General features: G+C 45.8%; 1 protein-coding gene across 4 annotated transcripts in view; it reads left to right on the top strand.

The window, feature by feature from the left end:
* The window catches only part of GPAM (glycerol-3-phosphate acyltransferase, mitochondrial), a 244005-nt gene that overhangs the window by 68919 nt on the left and 151272 nt on the right, over nt 1-23814 (top strand). For all 4 annotated transcript variants that reach the window (XM_078643773.1, XM_078643774.1, XM_078643772.1 and 1 more), the window contains exons 4-5: nt 8291-8364; nt 12255-12368. In XM_078643773.1, the coding sequence (XP_078499899.1) occupies nt 8291-8364; nt 12255-12368 (188 nt within the window). The remainder of the gene's footprint in view (nt 1-8290; nt 8365-12254; nt 12369-23814) is intronic.

The following is a 23814-nucleotide window of genomic DNA, read 5'->3' as shown; positions in this document are numbered from 1 at the left end:
GACATCCTCGTCCCTATCGATTTATTACCTCAACACCCGCTCCCTTATTCGTCATCAGCTTGAGCTCTTTCAATTACTGCATCAGAGTTCAATTGATGTCCTTCTGTTAACTGAAACTTGGATCAATGAAGATTCCGCCCCCGACATTTTGGCAGCTATCCCCACGGGTTATTACATCATTCACGCTAACCGACCTGCTGGTAAGACAGGTGGCGGGGTAGCGGCAATAATCCGCTCCGAATATACTTTTTCCGAGATTACGGTAATTCCTATCCCTAAAATCGACTACTTGGCAATAAAATTTATTTCCCCTAAATCGTCCTTCATTTGTGTTCTTGTTTATAGGCCCCCCCATCATATGCCTCTGTTTCCCCAACTCTTTAGCGATGCCATCGCTCCGCTTGTAATTAACCATGCCAACATTTTGGTTATCGGTGATTTTAATTATTGGCCATCCGATGCCCATGAAAGCAACACGTCAGTTGAATTCTCCGAACTTCTAAAAACCATGAATCTTTCTCAACTCATCAATACCCCCACTCATCGGTTGGGTCATATCCTTGACCAAGTTTGGACCTCTAACTTAGACATCTCCCCCCCTTCAGTTGTTCCTTGCTCCTGGTCAGACCATTATCTCATTTCGTTTCATCTACCCCTTCACACTTTGTGCCTTCCACCTCGCATTAAAAATTTGTCGGCTCGCAATTGGAAAAGGGCCAACCTGCTTGACTTTCACGAGTCACTGGTCTCTACTGCTCCAGAGTTGTATACTTCACTTGAGAACCAGGCTGACAACCTTAATGATTGGCTACGCCAGGCAAGCGATAAAGTAGCCCCTTTTAAGCAAATAAAAACCAAGCGCCCCCACGATGCTCAATGTTGGTTTTCTGACCAACTTAAAGCAGCCAAACTTGCGCTCAGGCAATCGGAGCGCCGATGGCGGCGCCACTATGATCCTCAGCTTAAGCTCGTCTACATGGAGACTCTAAAATCCTATAAAGTATCCATCCTAGCAGCCAAGACGGCATTTTTCTCTCAAAAAATTTTGAAGTCTAATAATAAATCGAAGGATATTTTCTCAATTGTGAATGAGCTTTCCCGCCCAGATAGTCACCCCTCAACCTTTACCTACCCAAACACTCTGTGACTCGCTCAACACCTATTTTTCAGAGAAAATAACAATAATTAAAAACAACATACCGATTCCGGCCTCTCCCACTTCTCCCCCTCTCCCCCCTACCAACACTAGTACCTTGACGGAGTTTCCACCCATTTCGCATCAAGAGTTTGTCTCTCTCCTCCACAAAGTCAGCTCTGGCGCCCCCAGTGACTGCTGTCCCCCGCAAGTCTTGAAAGACGCTTTTCTAGCTTGCCCAGGTCCCCCACAAGCATTGCTAAACAACTCTCTTGCTACTGGGGATGTTCCATCTTCTTTCAAGCAAGCTGCAGTCCTACCGATTCTAAAAAAAAAACAAACGCTGACCCTACCCTACTCAGTAATTACAGACCCATCTCTCTCCTCCCATATTTAGGAAAGATCCTGGAGACTTATGTCACCCGCTGCTTGAGCTCGTTTGTAGAGAAATCCTCTTTCTTGGATCCTCAACAAGCAGGATTTAGACCCCTCCACTCCACCGAGGCGGTCATAGTAGCAGTTATGGACACTCTCAGGAAAGGTGCTGATAACAACATCTCTCAAGCCCTTGTCCTACTGGATCTCTCAGCGGCATTCGACACGGTCGATCATACTATTTTGATCGACCGTGTCCATAACGCTGGCATTCAGGGAGTGGCCCTTGACTGGCTCAGATCTTTCCTCCATCAGCGTTCTCAATCTGTTCATCTTTCCACTTTTTCCGCTCCTTACACTTCCCTTCCTTGTGGTGTACCCCAGGGTTCTGCACTTTCCCCTCTCCTGTTTAATTTGTATCTCCAGCCACTTTTAGCCTCCCTTCGAAACGCCCCAGTCACAATTCTTAATTATGCTGACGACCTTCAGTTAATTTTCCCCATCACTTCTCATCCGTCTTCCCGTATTGATTTTCAGTCCACTATGTTGTCCATTGCGGAGTGGATGTATCATAGTCATTTAAAGCTAAATCCTACAAAAACAGAGCTCGTCCTGGTAGGAGGACCCTCGCATCCTTGGAATGCCACCTTCTGGCCCACCACTTTGGGGTTAGCACCCACTCCGGTGAGCTCTGTCAAAAGCCTGGGGGTGATCATCTCCGATGATCTTTCCATGAAGCCGCACATTAACGCGGTGACATCTGCCTGTTTTTTTCACCTTAGGCGAATTCGCAAGATCAGTCGTTTCCTTACTAAAGAAGCATTAATTCAAGTTGTCATCGCGCTCATAACTTCCAGGCTTGACTATGCTAATAGTCTGTACGCTGGAATCCCCGCCTGTAACCTCCACCGACTTCAGCTGGTGCAGAATCAGGCTGCCCGGTTGATTTTTTGTTTGCCTAAATATGAACATGTCACTCCCCTTCTCCGTACTCTTCACTGGCTCCCCGTCTCGAAGCGCTGTACTTTCAAACTGGCATGCACCACCTTTAAGGCACTTTCGAACGCAGCCCCTCTGTTCATATCTTCAACTCTGTCTCGTCACATCCCTTCTCGAGCTCTCCGCTCTGCGTCACTCAATCTTCTGGATGTCCCCCGATATAAAAGGAAAAAACATGGTGGTCTGAGTTTTTCGGTCTTGGCTCCATCGACCTGGAACTCCTTGCCGCCTTTTCTCCGTTTCTGCCCTAAATATGAGCTGTTTCGAAAATCTTTAAAAACTTTGCTTTTTCAAGCTGCTTTCGACTAACTCCCCTCCCTAGGTCACCGGTTACTGTTTTCTGAGCGCCAAGAAACCTATGGTGATAGCGCGCGGTACAAATAATTTTAATAGAATAATAGAATAGGTATCTCCAGTGATGCAGGTGGACAAAACAAATTTACAAAGCATTAATGGGTTTTCTCGGGGCATTCATGCAATGTCACTCAATTTCACACTGAACAGGGTGGCACAGGTAAGGCGTCTGCATCATCGATCTCCACACTAGCAGTAATTTCCTCGCGCATATCTCTGGCCTACATCTTGCCGAGTGTGCCTGATATGGTCCCCAGATATAATTAGGGGGGCATAGCCAATATTTGGTGGTCATAACCATGCATGACTATTACCATGCATCCTTTACAACTAACATGCCTTCACCACGCATGTCCGTTAACACAAAGCATTTACCACAAATATGCCGCTGTAAAGGTATGTTCGTTGTAACGGACTGTAATGGTCATGGGTTAGGAACTCTGGGCCAAGCAGAGGACTGTGGGGGTGGGGTGGGAGGCCATTTTGGGACTCAGGGTCAAGAAAAGGGGCAGACTTTGGGTTCAGGGCTGGGAGCTGTGGTAGGTGGTGGTTTTAGGGCTTGTGGGAGCTAGGGGAAGGGTTACAGAACACCGGGCAGTCCCCCACCCAGCCAGGACTTAGGGTCAGCGCCGGGGAGGGGGTTGAGGCAGGTACAGGCATACCACGCAGCGTTCAACTCACCTCTGCTTCTCACGACCCATCAGGCTCTCCCTTGGATCACCACCAGACCTAGGGTTTAGGAACGGGCAGGGGACTGCAGCAGGGGTTTTCTTCGATTCCGGCCTCTCTGTCCTGTCCGAAAATGGAAATCCGGTCAGTGTCTATTTAGCACTGTGAATTGGTCACATGGGGAGAAACAACAAAAAACTGGAACGTTCATACCAGTGCGTCGCAACGGCACACATTTCAGTACCAAAGGATATGCCTTTACCATGCATGCCAATTGAGCACCAATATGCCCTTCCAAGCAAGTCTTTATAATATTATCCTAGTAAAGGCATGTACTTTGTAAAAATGATCGTACAAAATACATGCGTGGTAATGACACATGCATTGAATGGGCAGTGATGTAAAGACATGCATGGTAATTACATGCATTGTTACGTCATACAACCCCCCTGAGGCGGAAGCAATTCATTAAATGGATCCGATTGTGTGTTATTATGTCAAATCAGTGTGCCGGTCTTTCAGCATCTGGAGAGGGCCGTGAGCCCATCACATTGCCACTCTTTGTTGTGAAAGTACCAAGCCTATGGCCACCAATCTCATAACCCGCTCTGCTCTGTACCTCCTTCTCATATCGCAGGATCACCAGCAATTGGGCAATCGGCAAGTTCTCGCCTGTGATGGTGTCCAATTCGAGGTACACCGATTGCCTGAATTCTTGTATCCCGGCACAGAACCATGCAAGGTGTGCAAACCCCGCTTTCTCCTTCCCACATCTCTGGCAATTTGTAGTATGGTGGAGCCCATATCTCTGCAGCTGCTCTTGAGTGTAGCGTACCCTAATAATATACTTAAAGTGCAGTAGTCTGTCTCTACCTTTGAGAAACATAGTCTGAATTGCGGAACAACAGGAGCATCACTGCCTATCCGTAATGACTATCCCCAAATCTCTTTGCCATTCAAGCCTGGCTCCTGTCACTCCTGGTCCATGCACTTCCTTTGAGACTGCATAAAGCCTTGTCACAAGGCAAGTAGGGGTGATGATCTGTAGTAGAGAGGTCAATATCTGCATCTCTGGTGTTTCTGGTAGGTCATCTCTCAGTAACTCCTGCAGCACGTCTCACTCTGAAATAACAATTAAATGAGGCTGTGGGTTTAGTGCTTTATTTCCGGGACACGTGTCCCATGTGCACACTGTGCCATCTTGAAAGAAGTTCCCCATTGTTTGATTACCAGTCTCTCCTAGTGAGGGAGAGGTGTTGTGCAGCGGCCAAAGCGGCTGACTCCAGAGCGCGGGCCCACGGTTCGACTGCCCGCGGCAGCTCAGTTCAGCATCATGTGACTGGGCAATCGTTCACTTAATCTCTAGACGGTCCCCAGTGCCTTGAAACCCTTGAGGGGTAATATGTTCGTGCTTTACAAATACAAATGATTATTACTATAGTGATGACACAGCTCCAGGCTCCTGACCCATAGGGAACCAACACCACCAGGCAAGTGGAATGAGTTGTAAATACAGTAAGGAATTGGCTTGTCGGTCCTGAAGAGCTTGCCAGGAGTGGACTGAGGTAATTGTTTACATGACAAATTCTCAAATAGCTTTTGGGACAATGTGCGTGGGTCAGCAGCATCTTTTTGAGTTGCAAATGTGGTAAGTCCTTAGGACCATGGATCGAGTAATGTGCAAACATGCACTGTGCCACTCAATAATAGGTTTTACATTCTGGAGGTTTGAGGCCTCCCATATCCATAAGGTACAGTAAGGGTCCCCCAGTGCACCCTCTGCTGTTTTCCCGCCCACGCCACCTGGACTCTGAGGGTACATAGATTGTCAAACACTGCTGTAGGTGGCAGTATCTGGATATTTTGAAAAAGGAATAAGTACCTAGGTAACACTACCTTCTTCATTATGCCTACCCGCCCAATAAGTGATGACAGCAGTTTAATCCAGTGTTCAATGGACAGAGTTTCTACGCTACCTTTCCATAGTTATGAAGCAGGACCACTGCTGTGTCTGTGTGTACCTGTATTCCTAAGTAGCGGACAGAATTTGTCGACCACTGCAGTGAATATTCCAAGGGGATCGGCATGACTGGGGCGGGAGGAAATATGGTGGACTTATCCCAGTTCAACCGGAGGCCGGAATACCCCCCAATGGAATTTAGCTCTGAAGACATGCCATCATTGGTATACAGCATCAGTCTAGAGGGCATTGATGGACAGTGGTGCTGGTACTGTCACTGCAGGGGCTGAGGGCCTCCTGCCACATGGAAAGCACCTGCAGGCCTCAGGTGTAAGCGCAATCGCCAGTTATCGTGGGAGTACGCCTACCTTGTGTCCGTTTTGAGGGGGTAATCAGAGCCCTTATTCGACGCCACTGTACAGTCACACAATTGGAGATTCAGCACAGAGGCCGCCAGCAAGGCCACGTTGCCATTCGCCGATATTCATAGCGCAACAGCAGGTCTCGTATTAAAGGCAGGGCAGGGCAGGGTCCCGCGATCAGCAGTATGGTCGAATGCCTACAGGCAAACAGCTGTGCAGACAGCAAGAGTGATGTCCCTAAGCCCCGCCCAGGTTCAATGCTTCCTCTCTGTGTTCAGGTAGTGGGTGCAGTCCTACTAAGCCTCATGCAGCTAGGGCCAGGCAGAACGAAAACGGCAGCCACACCTCCACCCGTGCCGGCAGTCCTCCTCTCCTCTCCACGCCCAGACTCTGGCTACGGGGTCAGGTTAAAAATTTAACAAGAGGGGGGAGAGAGAGAGTCAGTGGATTCGGCCTCCCTAGTTATATGCATAAACAAAGTAGAATCCACTCAGAGTGGTGGTGATCCCAAACAAGATGGGGAACACACAGTGTTGTATAAATGCCCGGAGCCGCGTTGAGGGAAGGCAGGCAACTAGCCATTGCAGTAACCGTCAGTTTCTGAACAGAAAAGAAGGATCCCCCAATAACACGCACAGGCTCATGAGGTCTAATTTTTGAGTACCTAAAGTTTTTCATCGCCAATTGGGCGCAACGACACCTACCTATATATATAACATGGTTAGGTACATTACACATTGCTGTAATTAAATTTTACACTTTTACATTTACATGTGAGTAAGGGGAGGGTAAGTGCTATCCTTGTCCTGAAGAAGGAACCTCTGAGTTCCGAAACATGTTGACACTTTTCACAGTGGTTGTAATACCTTAATTAGTATTGTATCAACCACGCCTTGCACTTTTTTAATAATACCAGCCGGGGATTTAATAAATTTTTGTTTCACCCACGCGCCAGGTATTTTTTAACCATTTTTTCACCTCACCTCACTCACACTTTTGTAGACACACACCCCCTCACATAGTTCACTTACAAGTGCTCCTGCGTATTCGCGAGTCGTAGCACGCCGCATCCCGTAGAGGGGTGCGAAGGCCCCGATGATGAAGCATGACACCAAGGGGCCTGTTGGTGTGTGAGGGGCATTTATACAACACTGTGTGTTCCCCATCTTGTTTGGGATCACCACCACTCTGAGTGGATTCTACGGGGTCAGGTTGGCAGCCCGGTACGAGTGTGGGAATGTAGATCGGAAGTTCTCATTCAGGCCCGACACGCCATTCGCCAGCGGTAGATCATCACCTCTGCACCCTTCAGCTCCCGGAAGACAGGCCCAGCCGCAGGCTGCAGGTCGCAGTTCGTTCCTCTGCCACTCTCAGGTGCCGGGATGCCGTTTTTAGTACCGTAGCAGTGTATGCTTGATGTGCGAGGTCAATATTATGGAGAATCTTGAATATAGTCTTATTTAGGAACCAGGATTATGAAGGAGTACACCTAAAGGGGGGCCATCTCCATGCCCGGCAAGCTCCACCTTACAATTGGGAGGCCATTTGGTTTCCTAAGATTTTGCATTTTGCTGAAAGCAAGAAGAAATTTGTTGAGGCCAGAATCCTTTATTTTTTATTTAATCATTATGGTGGATATCACTTCATTTAAATTATGGAGGAACACTAAACTGGGTGAGACATATTTAAGAGTACTCTATGTGGGTTTAGACACTGAGGAGTGAATCTGTGCAAGGAGATGAAACTGTTAAGTGTCCAGAGGAAACCTGATTTCAACTTATTTAGATCTATGAGGTTCAAACTGATTCACTGGCTTGCCATAGAAAGATTAATCGGCTTCACAATCCTGTCTGACTTACAAGTGCCTTTACAGCTCACACCCCACTACCTTTGTTGGTAAATGCCTAGATTAATTTCAGGTGACCCTTTAAATGATCTAATGCAACCTCCTTGGCACCTCTTCCAAGTAAATGAGGCAGAGACATTGTTGTTTCGCTCTTGATTGGCCTCTGACTGTAGAACCACTTTCCACCCCACAGTCACTCTCCAAACCCTTCCCTCTCTGATAAAAAATAAATACATTGAAAACCTTTCCCAGCCTTAGCAGCCATCTCCTACACTGCTTGATGAATGTTGGCCTAGCTATACCATTTTGAGGAGGCAATGGCACCTTAAGGATCTTTAAGTTATGTATGGTGTACAATGCAAATGTAATCAATCGTCAAATGAATTCACCATGTTAAAAAAAGGCAGTTTCTTTTCCTAACATGTGTTGGGCCAATTAGGAGGCACCTAGCATTTTACACAGATTTGGTGTGTGCCCTGTTTACCTTTTCCCACTGTGACTTGACCTAAATCTGGCTGAGGAGTGACATCTGTGTTGCTTTCATTTAGAAGAACATATCCTAACTTGTTTTTCGAAATTTTCCTTTGTAGGATAAACTATTCAATGCGAGTATTCCTTCTTTGGGACTACGCAATGTCATCTATATCAATGAAACTCATACCAGGTATGCTATTTATTCCTATCCCTTACATCTGAAATGTTGATCCGTGTGTATCAAAAGGTGTGGTCCCAGATCTTGTGTGTAATTATTTGGAAGGCGCTGACTGTTGGTAATGTGCTATTAACTTGCTCTTTGTCATTTTTCAAACAATTAACCAGTTTTGATGCTTTGAAGTTTTCATTACCCATCAGGCAAGACTTGCTAGAACAAAACCTTTTTCTTCAGACATTTATCCCTTGGCGGGTTTGTCAGTTCTTCTTCAAGACAGATGCTGCATCAAACTATTCTTCAAAGAAAGTAGATTACAAAGTTAACTTCTGAAACTTTTCTAGTGTCCCCATGACAAGGCAATAGCAGCTGCAGGTGCAATGATGGTCTTCTGCTGGCTGGACAGTCTGATTCTTACCCCTCTTGGCAACCATAGAAAGTTTAAACTTCAAATTCTGTGCTGAATTATAATTTCATTGCTCCACACAGACATGTTGATGACATCGCTGTGCTTCTAAATTTTCCCACATTGTGTTGGATCAAAACATCTAAGATCCATGCTATATCAGGCCTCAACATTCTAAGTGATTGCAAAACCCAAATGGAAGAAATGCTTTCTGTCCCCATCTCTTATGATACAGCTGTGCAGTCTACTTTTTGATGATTACCAAGCAGATTGACAAGGTGCAGTCTCTAGGCGAATAAATGCTTCTTTGTACGTCCTTTTGTTCTCTTTTGACTCTGTTATGCTGGCAAGTAGAAAAAAGTCATCAGTGTCCGAGTCAGTCAATAAGTATTGCTTAGGCATCTGTGTTCCTGCAAAATGCTTAAGTTAGGATCTTCAGCCTTCCCTTTGAGAAAAGTTAATCAATGGGGTAGGTCCTGGGGCAATACAAATACAAGATTGGTGAAATGAGGCACTAATCAATTGTACTATGAAACTACCTCTGGAGATGGGCAGCCTGTAATCCTCCGATAAGTAATGGAGTCAGTGTGTTAGAATTATCAACTCTCCCGACAACACAATAACAGATCAGACTGAAGTGCAGTAAGTGGGAAGAAAATCCTTCCTCTGCACCATTTACAAGCTGTTGTGCCTGCTAGCTTAGATTCCAAGGAGTCCATTTTGTGAAAGATGGTGGTCTCACCCAATCACTAACCAAAAAGAGATGTTTGTCCACTAGTGTAGTTCAGTGTATATTATGTTTGTTGTCCGTTAATTCTGGCAAAAAGAAATCATATCACCCTGCATTATTCTAAAACAGAAGCTGGACCTTTCCTGAACTCCTTTTAAAGGTTCAAAAACTCTTCCCTTAAATAAATCATAGAGCACCCTAAAGTGATTCAGAGGACCATGCTATCATGCCAGATATTTTGTAGTAGAAACAAAGCATGAAAATTGCGCGTTGACACAAAGCCCAACCTGCTTAATTTCTTTTACAGTGAAACTTAAATTGGCTGCAATATCAGAAGAAGCATAATGTTCTTTGATGCTTGTCCCCACTCTTACTGGCTCTTTGCTGGCTTTCCAGCCAACTCAGCTTCACCTACCTGACCCATTTGTGGACCTTGTAGATCCTCAGCCATCCGTTAAAGACCCTTAGCTAAGCCTATGATATCATAAGGCACACCTACCTCAACACCCCTCTGAGACCATGCGAGTCCTAACCCAGTCATCGGGACCATAGTCTTTCCGAGTCTTTCTGCCAGTGCACAGACACACTGCCTGCACCCAATCGGACAAGCGCCTTTTCATGGGCCTCTGACTTTCCACAAATGCTCTTAAATTGCCTCCTTGCCGTCATGCATTACTCTGTTCTGGCCACTGAAGGCCCAAAAGGCATCTAGTTGTCCCCAAGAAACCCTTATTTAACTCTGAGAATCCTTGAGCTAGCCCTCATGTTTCTTTTACCGTACTCACAGACCCCCACCTGGCCCTTGCAGATAATTAGCTGGTCATCACACCCTGCTAGCCACCTGAACCCTATACATCTCTTGTACTGGTCCTTAAAGCCTGTAGACCTGCACTGAAGTTCATCTCATCCGACGTGCAGGTGTTTTCTGCTAACCCTGCTGTATCCTCAGAGTACCTCAGCTATTCTTCAGACCTTCACTTTGAGGCTTAAGGGTCTCCTCATCTCCTCACCTGGCATTCCAGTACTTTTTAGTCACTCTTCTGGTTCCCCAGAGCCATTTTGACTGCCTTTACACCTCCCTTAGCTCCATGCTAATTTCTCTTGGCTCTCAAGTTCACTAAGTCACTTCACTCGTTAGTCCAAATCTCCTAGAGTACCTCCTTTGCTTCAAGCTAAACACAGACTTTAAGTCGGACCAATGGAAAATTGATAGGCCCCTTTGCTCTAACATTTTTCATATACACATTTGTACTTTTTTATTGCGTGTATTTTGCTTCTACAGTTCTTGTTGTTTAGGGAAGTGTTAATGTACCTTCTGTGAAGCCCTGAATGCAATCAACTGATCACAAGTTTAAATCCTAGTAAATTGACCTGAAGGGCTCAAGTTCCTATTCTCGGTAATAGTTCTGTGGGTTATGCGCTTCCATTGAACATTTCTGCGTGATCTGCTTTTCCCTTGTAGTGCAAATTATAACTGGTATTTTTCAGATTTTTTGAAAAATTTGTGCTATTTAGTTGGTTAATAATATTAAATGGTAAAAAATTCAGTTGGGATTTTGTTATGTTTTTGTATTGTGTTTTAAAAAAAATCACCATTACCTGTGTGACATAAAGTGCTATATAAAACCCCCTGCAGTTTCTCAATACTTTATGTAACAAATGTTACTATTACTCAATTTAGCTATATATTTACCAACCTTGGATGGATGGAAGTCTAATCTACCTGGCCGAGTTACAAACTCCTGACTTTCAGATTTCCATGTATTTCAGGAGTGGCCTTTTAACTCACTGAGCCATCCGGTAGCACGATTACTTTAACTATACATTTACAAATACATATACTTACACTCTTATGTAGATAAAAAAAGAAACTAAGAAAACCAAGCTGTTCATTGTAACATCTAGTAGTGCCCAATTCACATGACCCCACCCCCAACTTTCTATATCAAAGTATTTGTCTTTATAGACCGGTCTTAACGGGACCCCACGGTCGTGCTTTTCTACATATCCCGCATAATGTTCAAATTGTTTGTAGCACAAAGAAAACATTCTCCCTGAAGCACTTTCTTTTGCTTCTTAAATCCAGGGCTGTGCTATGTCAAAACTCCTCTTGTGTGCAGAAGTTGTTCTCACAACAGTAATCTTCATACCAAAATCTTAAAACACATCTTAGACTGTTCTTGTCAGAAGAATGGTAGCCATGACCAAAACACATTCATTGTTCACCTTAGGTTTAAATGTTGTTGTCTTAGTGTTAAGCAGAGTCAATTCAAAACAAAACACTGTTTAGCGGCATGACGCCTTACTAGGAATATTGTATTGTGGGACAGAAGTTAGGGACCTGAAAGGTTAGATGAGGAGTGGATAAACACTTTATGAAGCTACAAGCTCATGCTACGGCTGCACATGTCTGGATTCTCAGCTCTGCCCTGACATAGCTTTCATGACTGGCCATTAAGTTATGGTTTCTGTAGATTGTGAATCAAGCAAGTCTTGCTTGAGTACAGAGTTAACCATGGTAGGTAATGTGCAGTTACACACTTGATGTTCCTGTTACGTATGGCTGAGTATTGTCCTTACAATAACTCTAATAATAGCTGTAACCAGTACATTTTGGGAAAACGTGGACCTTCATGCTTGATGGGATCCTAAATCCCTACAGATTTTATTTGTTGGGTGTACTCTAGTCTTCCGCAGTGTTGCAGCAACAACTTTAAAGTCTCTGAAAAGTGCACTTATTGAAGCTGTTCTTTTTGTCCCCTGTTGCAGACATAAAGGGTGGCTTGCTCGGCGCCTCTGCTATGTCCTCTTTGTACAGGAGCGGGATGTGCGCTGGAACATGTTTTCTCACAACATGGCTGAGAAAGTACTGAACCTGAGCAGGTAAGCGTAGAGCACAGGTTTTTCCATCTCCTTTTTCAACGAGGGATTAAGTGACACTGGAAAGTTAAAGGTACGAGCGCATCAACTCATGAATATAGACCGCTGTACAGTGACGAATTACTGGACGCTTTGTTTGACACTAAACCGTTTCTGTTTGCAATCCATATTTATTTAGACTATTAGTAAACTTTTGGGATCATTGTTATTCTAGTCTTAAAGTTTGTAAACCATTTCTGTCAGTATAAGTTTTGTTAAATGGTTAATATATGTATATTTAATGCAAGGCAGCTCTGCTCAACCACTATGTGCATGTTGACTAGCATTTGTATTTGCTGCATCAGACAGTAAACTCAGAAAAAGCTCAGTTCTCAGAGGTGAGCAGCTTGCATGAGGTCATGAAATTAATCAAGCAGGATGTCTGTTCCTGTCAACACCTGCTGTATAATCTGCTAGACTGTCTGTGCTATTTGTTTGCTTTTGACAGAATTGGCACATTGCTAAATCAGACCACAACATAACTTGCTGTTTTTAGGCCGAAGCCTGCGTTGCAGCGCATGCTCTGCTGCAGGCGAGAGTTCTTGCAAACAAGAAGGGGCATGAAACCACGCCCCTTCTGCCATTGGCCGGCCTCGCGAAATGGATGCCTGCCATTGGACAATGCCCCTATTTGGATGATTTGTCCGCTATACTCCCTCCTTTTCAGGACTCCGTGACCTGACTTCTGGTGTCGCAATCCGATTTCCAGAAACATTGCTATGGCAACCACGAGGCCGGTCACAGAGTCCTGGAGGGGAGGGATTCAGTAGCTGTTTCCGCCACTTTTTTTTTTTTGTGCGTGTGGTTTTCGTCATTGTTGCCTCGTTCTCCTTGCTGGAAGGAGGCATTAGAGTAGACCCTCCTTGTTTATCTTCAGTCCAATTAGAACTGGAAACCATGACATAGGACCGGACGGAAAAACGGACAGGCAGGGTTGCAAAGCACGTCTAAGGCATGCAGAGGAGTTTCGACCGCACATCAACACATTGAAAAGCAACTCCATTCCAAGAAACACTACTCTCCCCTGCCTCTCTTTTCAATTCTGTTCCTTTTCGTCATTTCTCTGGCTGTCATGTCCTCTCTTTCCCTGCCCTCCATCTTCGATCTACTTTTGTACTCTTCCTCGCCATATCTGTCAGGATTTGCTGCTCTTTCTGGGTTCACCCCTTCTTCTGCTTTATGTTCTTCAGACATAAAGGACCAGACAGGGGCTTAGCTACACATGGCGCAGTAAGTGCAGTGGCACCGGGCATCAAGTCCCCTGCACCCCTATTATTACTGTCTTCTATTACTCAGTCAGTGCCCAGGGGCAGAAGGGTCCCTTCACGCCCTGGCTCCACCCCTGAGACCGGAAATGATCGAGGGAGAAAACTGATGGCGCCGAGGCGTGGAGGGCGGGAGGAAAGGAGGAAGAGAGGAGCGCGAGCTCTTCGGTGGAAGGAAGGCAGCAGACTGCCCGAGGCAGACCTCAGACCCACGCTAGCCCGAGGTATGTACCTTGTGAAACCAGCAGGGCGAGACAGACGGACAACATTTCTGTCTTTCTTAGAGCAACTTCCCATGGATTTCTTTCCGCGCACACCATCTTTGCTTTCAGGAGGCCCTGTCACTTGCCATTATAATCCGCACCGGGGAAGACAGATGGAGGGACGGATTGAAGAGAGGAGGAGGCAAGCAGGCCTCTCAATTCACACAGGAAACCAGAAACCGTCCAGGCGATGCTGTGGGCCCTGCGTGTCCAGACCGCACATGGACCAACTGTTTAGCTTGGGATTCAGTGGCCCAATGTAAGTAGAATGTCAAAGCCAATAGGTCTGTCTCTACACGTTGTGTTTTTAAATGCATATTGTGGGACTTATTCACAAGCCCCTTGTGCCGCCGATGCGTCACTTTTAATATGGGAAAAAGTGAGGTACCGGCAGCGCAAGGGGCTTGTAAATCAGCCCCTGTGTGTATAACATGGAAAGAGGTCGCCTTGATGCATAGGGATAAGGAGACTTAACGTTTGGGGAAGGCCATCCCCACCCCAGAGCTAGCCCCACAGTTCGCCCTCGGTGTTGGCTGGCATGTGTTTATATGGTCGGGCCGCCCACTCACACTATCCGTAGGTGCTGAAGGCAGTCATTGTGTTACTCTTGAAGTTCCTTACTGTTATGAGCCTTATTTTATTTTTGACTGAGAAATATCTTTTGAAATGTAAAATCCATTTCATAAACAGATTGAAAAACTCTGTACAATACCTCACAATGCGTTTCGTATTTTTAATATAAGGTTTAGTCTTGGAGCAGCCCATCCCCTCTTTGTGAAGCACTCAATTGGTCAGCACATGGCTGACACTAACAAAACAGGACGTGCACCAAGTACCAAGGAGGCACCATATGAACGGAAGTGACGTGCTCTCTTTATACATGCATTTCCATGTAACCAGAAAAAGCATAGGACAGACACTTGATGAATTTTAGTATAGAGTGAGAGCCGTCGCATGTCGCGTTTGTTGGCCTAAGTGCTGTCAGTATAATAAAGCATAGTTTCGGTTTGTTAGGTCGGAGAAACATGTAAACATCAAAGCAGTCATAAATGACGCAAGTCGTTATTTGTGCTAGTACAAGCTTTATTTCTTTTAAGGGGCGTTGAAGGCAGCTTGTCCTTTTTTTACCCGTTAGGCTCATACGATCCTATGTAAATTTGGAAGCGCTCGGACTCTACAACAGTGGTTTGCATCACTTGGTAAAGGCGTTGAATACACGATGCCGTGTCTCAGTGGCACCCTTATACTGGCATATTGAAAAAAATGCACCATCCACGACTAAAACAATGGAGGTCACTTGCCTGCGCTCACCAAAGCCTTTACTTTGCATTTTTTCTGTATGTTTCAGATGTTCTGGATTCGTAACATTATATGCTGTAGCTTACAAACTACCCCACCACATCCACCACCACCACATCCACCACTACCACCACATCCACCACCACCACCACATCCACCACCACCACCACATCCACCACCACCACCACATCCACCGCCACCACCACATCCACCGCCACCACCACTTCCACCGCCACCACCACATCCACACCCACCACCACCACCACATCCACACCCACCACCATCACCACCACATCCACCACCACATCCACCACTTCCACGACATACATCACCACGACATACACCACCACAACATCCACCACCACCACAACATCCACCACCACAACATCCACCACCACCACAACATCCACCACCACAACATCCACCACCACAACATCCACCACCACAACATCCACCACCACAACATCCACCACCACAACATCCACCACCACAACATCCACCACCACAACATCCACCACCACAACATCCACCACCACAACATCCACCACCACAACATCCACCACCACAACATCCACCACCACCACAACATCCACCACCACCACACCCACCACCACCACACCCACCACCACCACACCCACCACCACCACACCCACCACACCCACCACATCCACCACATCCGCCACCACCACCACACCCACCACCACATCCACCACCACATCCACCGCCACCACCACATCCACACCCACCACCATCTCCACCACCACATCCACCACTTCCACGACATACACCACCACGACATACACCACCACGACATCCACCACCACGACATCCACCACCACGACATCCACCACCACGACATCCACCACCACGACATCCACCACCACGACATCCACCACCACGACATCCACCACCACAACATCCACCACCACAACATCCACCACCACAACATCCACCACCACCACATCCACCACCACATCCACCACCACTTCCACGACATCCACCACATCCACCACCACAACATCCACCACCACATCCACCACCACTTCCACGACATCCACCACATCCACCACCACAACATCCACCACATCATCCACCACCACTTCCACGACATCCACCACATCCACCACCACAACATCCACCACCACAACATCCACATCCACCTCCACCACCACATCTACCACCACCACAACATCCACCACCACAACATCCACCACCACAACATCCACCACCACAATCACATCCACCACCACAATCACATCCACCACCACAATCATATCCACCACCATATCCACCACCACCACCACATCCACCACCACCACCACATCCACCACCACCACCACATCCACCACCACAACCACATCCACCACCACCAGATCAACATCCACCACCACCACATCCACCACATCTATGTGTGGCTCTGTGCGTGTGGCTCTGTGCGTGTGGCTGTGTGTGTGTGTGTGTGTGGGTACAAATGCAATAGGTCTCGCATTTGCGAGAGATTAAGCTATTGGCATTGTAAATGACAATGCCATTTATTCATCTGTTTTCAAAACCAACACATAAATAAAAAATGTGTCATTTACAATGCCAACAGCTCTAACTTTTGCAAACGCGAGACCGTTTCATTGTAAATGCTTGTTTTTATAGCGTTCGCTTTCTTGTTGTAGGAAACTGGCTTCTTGTTGTAGTTACCCCACACTTTATGCCCCCTTTTTAGCAGTTAAAGGCTGATTTTTGACTGACCGTGCACTGAGGCTTACATGGCAGTGCTCCTTCCTTAAAACAAAGTGATGTCTGATTGTTTTGCAATTGCCCAAGGACTTTCACGGCCCTGTAAATCCCTAGTAAATGGTACCCCTGGTGCCTAGGGCATGGGTACTAAAGAGGGTCTTTAAGGGGCTGCAGCATATCTCATGCCACCCTAAGGGACTCGCACATAAATCCCACACAGACTGCAATTGCAGACTGCAATAAAAGGTGCACAACATGAGAGAAAACCTAACAAGGCACACTCCTGTGTGCCATGCCAACGTCACTGCCTTTAATATATGTAAGTCACCCTTACAGAAGGCCTTTGAGTCCTAAGGCAGGGTGCGTTATATATTTTATGTGTTGACATAGCTGCATGAGCAGATATGCAAATGTGATGTCTAGTTCTATTACTACATATTGCAAGTGAACAGGGAAGCCATCTTCAGATATGTACTGGGCACTTGTCAAAATGAGTTTCCCAGCTACATAATGGGTTCACTTAATCCTATGGTGTTTGGTATCAAACACCTCATATTAATAAACCCACTCTGATTCTAGTGATTGATTTAATACATGCACCCAGAGGGTACCTTAGAGGTAGCCCCTGATCCCTACTAGTCCTCTAGTTTGCTGGCTGACTGGCCTTGTCCAGCCTGCCACCACAGATGAGTTTCTAACCCTTTAGGAGGTGAGAACCTCGCTCTTTGAGGTCAGGAACAATGCCTGCCCTGAGGTGTTTACACCTCCTCCAGCAGGAAGGCTAGTAGTTCAGCATTTCAAGGCCGGAGGCTTCAAAGCCTCTGCTGCGTTTGATATGCATATGAGAAGGTAGCATTGCTACATGACTTCAGAGATGCCAATAAGGTCAAGAGGCACCTGTGCAGATGGCTATTCAACATAATGAGGCCAGGAAGAAAGGAAATACTTAGTAGCTCCATGCTATCAAATCCACCAACCTATTTTGTAAGCTCAACAATGAGGAAAACATTGTCCCCATATGTTGTTAACTGTTATTAAACTTGCCACGAGGAAAGAATACCTGAGGGACCACATCACCTGAGGGCCATTTTTGAGCTACACCTCCACATAGGTTATGGTTGAATGAACTTCAAAGTTCTCTTCAGAGGAAAGGCTTCCATTCTTTCACATATGTTTATTAGAATCCACTGAATCTTTTGAGTACTACATATTCCCTCTTATGAGATTTGGATGCACTGGGATACTGACTTGCAACTCGAGGCAGAAATGCCATCTTTAGGTCTCACCTATACAGCACATGCACTGTGCTGCAAGACTTATTGTTTACAATGAAGTGGGCTTACAACTTGCCCAAAGATTGTCATTAGTTTTTGATTGCTTAGCTATCATAGGATTCCCTTACTTTCTTGTACTTGGTCCATGCTCTAGGGAGTAGTTCGCACATCTGTTCTTCCATGTCTTTATGCAATGCTCTATTTAAAAAAACAATTATAACCATTTCAGTATTATTCCTGGACATGCAATGTGATTTCCTACTTTTAACATAGGCATAGAGTTTCTTTTTATGTTTCTTTCATGCTATCTTCTGTCTCCATTAGCTCTTTAGTTACTTAAACACACAACTGTATTACTCTAGGGCACGCTATGTCGGTCTCCTCTACTCCACTCCGCTCTACTCTACACCACTCCACTCGGCACAGTGACACACTACTGGACTCCCCTCTATTCCCCTCTACTATGTGCCACTCTATTTGCCACTCTACTATGTGCCACGCTGCACCACTAAAATATGTGCCACTCCACTGCACCACTCCACGCAATTCTACTATAAGCCACTGTACTCCACCCCACTCTATGCCACTTAATTCCACTCTGTGACACGTACTTCCACTCTGAGCTACTCCAACGCACAATACTCTATGCTATTCCACTCTCTGCCCTCCATTCTATAGTACTCTGTTGTGCGCTGCGCCACTCTATTCCATGCTACTCCTTTCAGCACCATGCCACTTCACTACTCCTTACTATGCCACTCCATGCCACTTCAAGCATGTCACATCAATCCATTCTACTCTATCCCTCCACTCTATGCCCCTCTATGCCACCCTACTCTATGCCACTCTGCTGTGTGCAACTATACTCCACTTTGCCCCACCCTACTTTACCCCACGCCACTTTACACCACTCCACGCCACTGCACCCCAGTCTACTCCACTCCACACCACTTTATGCGCCCCTTTGCCATGCCACTCTGCAACACTCTACTCTGTGCCACCCTACTCTACGCCGCTCCCTGTCACTCTCCTCCACACAGTGCCAGTCTGCGCTACCCCACTCTATTCCATGCTACTTTACTCCAAGGCACTCTGCTCTACCCCACCCCATTCTGTCACTTTCCTCAACGCCACTCTTCTCTATGCCGCCCCACCCCAGTATGTTACTCTACACAACTCCTTTCCACGCCACCCCACACAGTGCCACTCTGACACTCTACTCAGCCCGTGGCAAAAATAAGAATACGTAATATATTAATAATAAAATAATAACAATAAGTAATAGCAATAACCAATAAAAATTATTAATAAACAATATATAATATAACAATAACATATTATACTAATTATATATATATATATATATATATATATATATATGCAAACACAAGTTTTGGCGTTTGCTCCAGCCTCCCTCAGCAGCGGGCTTCCCGGCGGGATCGCCACTTCCCAAACATCAACACACTCCTGGTCGTAAAGAGCTCGTAAATCAGCAACACACCAGAGCCGAGGCCCAAATGTTGGTTCAAAGTGCTATATTTATTGGCACACGGATAAACCCTACGCGTTTCGAGGCTTGCACCTCTTGCTCACGGGTAAAATGTTTTGGTGGCCATTCCATTTTTAAAGTGATACAGACATGTTTTCTTACGTGCACGTGACAAAAGAACATGAAAGAGTTACTATGTAGTATTCACAGTCCCTCGTTTACCAATAGGTGGTTGCTGTTGTAATAAACACATTTCAGTATTGGAACAAAACCTGAAAATAAATCCGCTTTCACAATTAGTAATTTAAACCAAAATTGCAAAGAAAGGACATTTCATGAAAAAAATATATCATTTGAAAAAAGGGCTTTTCCAAAACCACTTGCTACAAGAGATGTTTCCTCTCATAAATGGGTTGAAGCAGTGTCCACAAGTTCATGAGTGCTAATATCTTGCCCTAGTGGGCCAAATGATCAATAACCTGTTCCTTAAATATAGGAACACCAGTCCACAGTTCATGCTTGAAGGTGTCTAGCCCCAGTGGGCACGCTTGTTCCAATTATTTTGTGTGTTTTCAGCATACCTGCAATTTCAAATTCAAAGGACAATGCATCAGAGATTTACTCGATCTAATCAATACGTCACGTACAAAGTATAAAAATATATTAAATGTTCGTTTTTAATATATTTTTATACTTTGTACGTGACGTATTGATTAGATCGAGTAAATCTCTGATGCATTGTCCTTTGAATTTGAAATTGCAGGTATGCTGAAAACACACAAAATAATTGGAACAAGCGTGCCCACTGGGGCTAGACACCTTCAAGCATGAACTGTGGACTGGTGTTTCATATTTAAGGAACAGGTTATTGATCATTTGGCCCACTAGGGCAAGATATTAGCACTCATGAACTTGTGGACACTGCTTCAACCCATTTATGAGAGGAAACATCTCTTGTAGCAAGTGGTTTTGGAAAAGCCCTTTTTTCAAATGATATATTTTTTTCATGAAATGTCCTTTCTTTGCAATTTTGGTTTAAATTACTAATTGTGAAAGCGGATTTATTTTCAGGTTTTGTTCCAATACTGAAATGTGTTTATTACAACAGCAACCATCTATTGGTAAACGAGGGACTGTGAATACTACATAGTAACTCTTTCATGTTCTTTTGTCACGTGCACGTAAGAAAACATGTCTGTATCACTTTAAAAATGGAATGGCCACCAAAACATTTTACCCGTGAGCAAGAGGTGCAAGCCTCGAAACGCGTAGGGTTTATCCGTGTGCCAATAAATATAGCACTTTGAACCAACATTTGGGCCTCGGCTCTGGTGTGTTGCTGATTTACGAGCTCTTTACGACCAGGAGTGTGTTGATATATATATATATATATGTATATATATATATATATATATACATACACACTACATACATACACACAGCCCATCCCGACGTTGTTCGGGTATGAAATAGAATGTGTGTATTTGGCAAGGGCAATTTATTTAAAAATCTCGCGATAGACAACATTTTTTGTTTCATTAGAATAGGGACAGAGAAGGCCCAGCTGCAGCCCTGGTTGATGTTAGCAGGCGCATGTAATGTCGTTGAATGAGAGAGTTATCAGCCGCGGGTAAATCCGTTTAATGAGAGAGTTGAGTGACAGCGAATAGGAGAGGCTGCAGTAATTGTCCCCGCAAACACGCTCATTTGCGTGTTCCCCCGCTTGAGGCCCAGATGCAGGCCTGTTTGATGTTAGCAGGCGCGTGTTCCCCCGCTTGAGGCCCAGCTGCAGCCCTGGTTGATGTTATCAGGCGCGTGTAATTAGTGTACTGATCCGCCGCCTGAGCCCGGCTAGAGCCCTGGTTGATGGTAGCAGGCGCGTGTAATTTCGTTGAATGAGAGAGTTCAGTAACAGCGCGCAGGAGAGGCTGCAGTAACGTTACTTACCAGGCCTCCAGGTGAACGCGTTTGTCACGCCCCCAGCACACCGCAACAGCAGACGATCTTCTGATTAATGTACGACCCACATGGCATGAAGGGCGGAACGTAGCACACGCCCCTAGCGTTTCTCACGCCCCCAGCGTCCCCCTTGATGTGGCGCAATTGCGTTCACATGGCATGAAGGCCGGACACACGCCCCCAGCGTTTCTCACGCCCCCACCGTGCCCCTTGATGCTGCGCAGCAACGTAATTGGCGCTTGTATGTACGACTCACATGGCATGAAGGGTGGACACACGCCCCCAGCGTTTCACGCCCCCAGCGTTTTTCACGCCCCCAGCACACACCCACAGCCCACAATGTGATGGCCGTACCACACGCCCCCAGCGTTAGTCACGGCCCCATCCCACGCCCACAGCACAACGCAGACACGCCCACAAGGGACTACTTTGCTGGCACGGTTCTTTTACCTTTTAAATGTATAGAGAAGTTGGCCTAACGGCTAAGGCTCTCGACCTGGGGATCTGGGTCTTGGTAACGACGCCAAACATCCTGTGATTCTGGGCAAATCACTTAATCTCCCCGTGCCTAACAAAAATGAATGTGTCCTCATGTAACGTAACTGGTGCTATGTAAAGCGCTCTGACACCTGATTCAGTTCGGGTCAAGTTTGCGCTATATAAAACTCTGCAAAAAAAATATGGTGGCCGTCTGCGTAGCCTTTGTCCTTCTGCAACTTCCCTTTCCAACGCTGTATTGGGTGTTGTGATTGGTGCTGTGGTTACTGAGATTACCCGCCTCAAAAGTTTGGGCTCTCTCTTTATAATATTAGTATGGATTATATTATATAATGATAACATACACCTAATTAATGGGTTTGCTTCATGCAAACAAGAGTGGCAAATTGTATACCGTTGTCACATATGGATGAATTGTGTGATTATTGGCTATGGAGTGAGGAGATTCAACTCCTACTCTGTATCAAATTATAATAATCACTTTATGGCTCAAATGGAAAGGAATGCACATAGCTATTCATGGAGACACACATTTTTTCCTCGCCTTATTTTCGAGTCTTGGCTTATGGGCACAAATATATTTGTGTTCCTTTTTTTACTTGCTCGCTCTATGTTATCACTAGAGATAGCGGAAGGGGATGCTGAAAGCTTGATGACCCATTCTGTTGTATAAACCTGTATGAAGTGCATCATATTATTGTCTCTCAGTGATCACAATAGATAACGTTTCCTTTGAGACAGATGTGTTGATCTTGCTTAGGACATATGTAATTGAGCACTCCATTCTTCTAGTATTTCAGGAGGTAGCGGTGGTCTGAAGTGCTCAATGCCCCCATATGTAGTTTTCAGAGAGGTTAAAAGCCAAGCTCTACATGTTCTCTCTGCACAGCCTGCATATACTCTATGCACAGGCACCGGCTACAGGGTGCAGGACTCCGCTCCTGGTGCTGTTAGCACAGTGTATGATCTTGAAAAGTATATTGGTTAAAATGTACCAGCAGTTCTCTCCAGGAGACCTGGTCAGGTCCTAATTTCTTTCTTGATAGTTTCAGTTCCTTTTTTAGGTTGAGCCAAGAGCCAGCGCGCATGCGCTGCTCTGCGAGACTGATTTTAGAGGCGTAGGGAAAAGAAGCCCCGCCCACTCTCCACCTATATTTGCCATTGGCTTGTGTCATAATCCATCCTAAATGCTGGCTTCTGATTCATCAATAGGCTTGTTAGTCCCTCCTTAGTACCGCCTCCTCTTCATTTGTCACCTCCCATAGTGACTGGCCCATTTACTTCGGTTGTTACACGTACCTATTATTTAGAAAGTGAGCTTTATTTACTTTAATGAGGTTCTCCAACTGCAGGCACGACATGCCTTGGTGCCTTCCATACTCCCCCCCTCCCCCTGTTATCATGCCTCCCCCCGTTGTCCGTGCCTACTCCCCACCCATCCTCCTGTTGTCCATGCCCTCTCCCCCCCACCGCCATCCCGTTGTCCGTGCCTTCTCGCCCACCCTCCCTCCCGTTGTCCGTGATGCCTACCATTTGCAATGCATTAGGCCTTGCGTAAATGCAAGACTTATTGCCTTGCAAATGCTTGTTACTTCTGAGGTTTCTGTCTCCTCCGGCCAGGCCAAAGGTGTT

This window comes from Lissotriton helveticus, chromosome 5_1, assembly GCF_964261635.1.
Source record: "Lissotriton helveticus chromosome 5_1, aLisHel1.1, whole genome shotgun sequence".
NCBI classification, from domain to species: Eukaryota; Metazoa; Chordata; class Amphibia; order Caudata; family Salamandridae; genus Lissotriton; species Lissotriton helveticus.
Note: the sequence above shows the minus strand (reverse complement) of the source record. Positions and strands in the feature narration are given on the sequence as shown.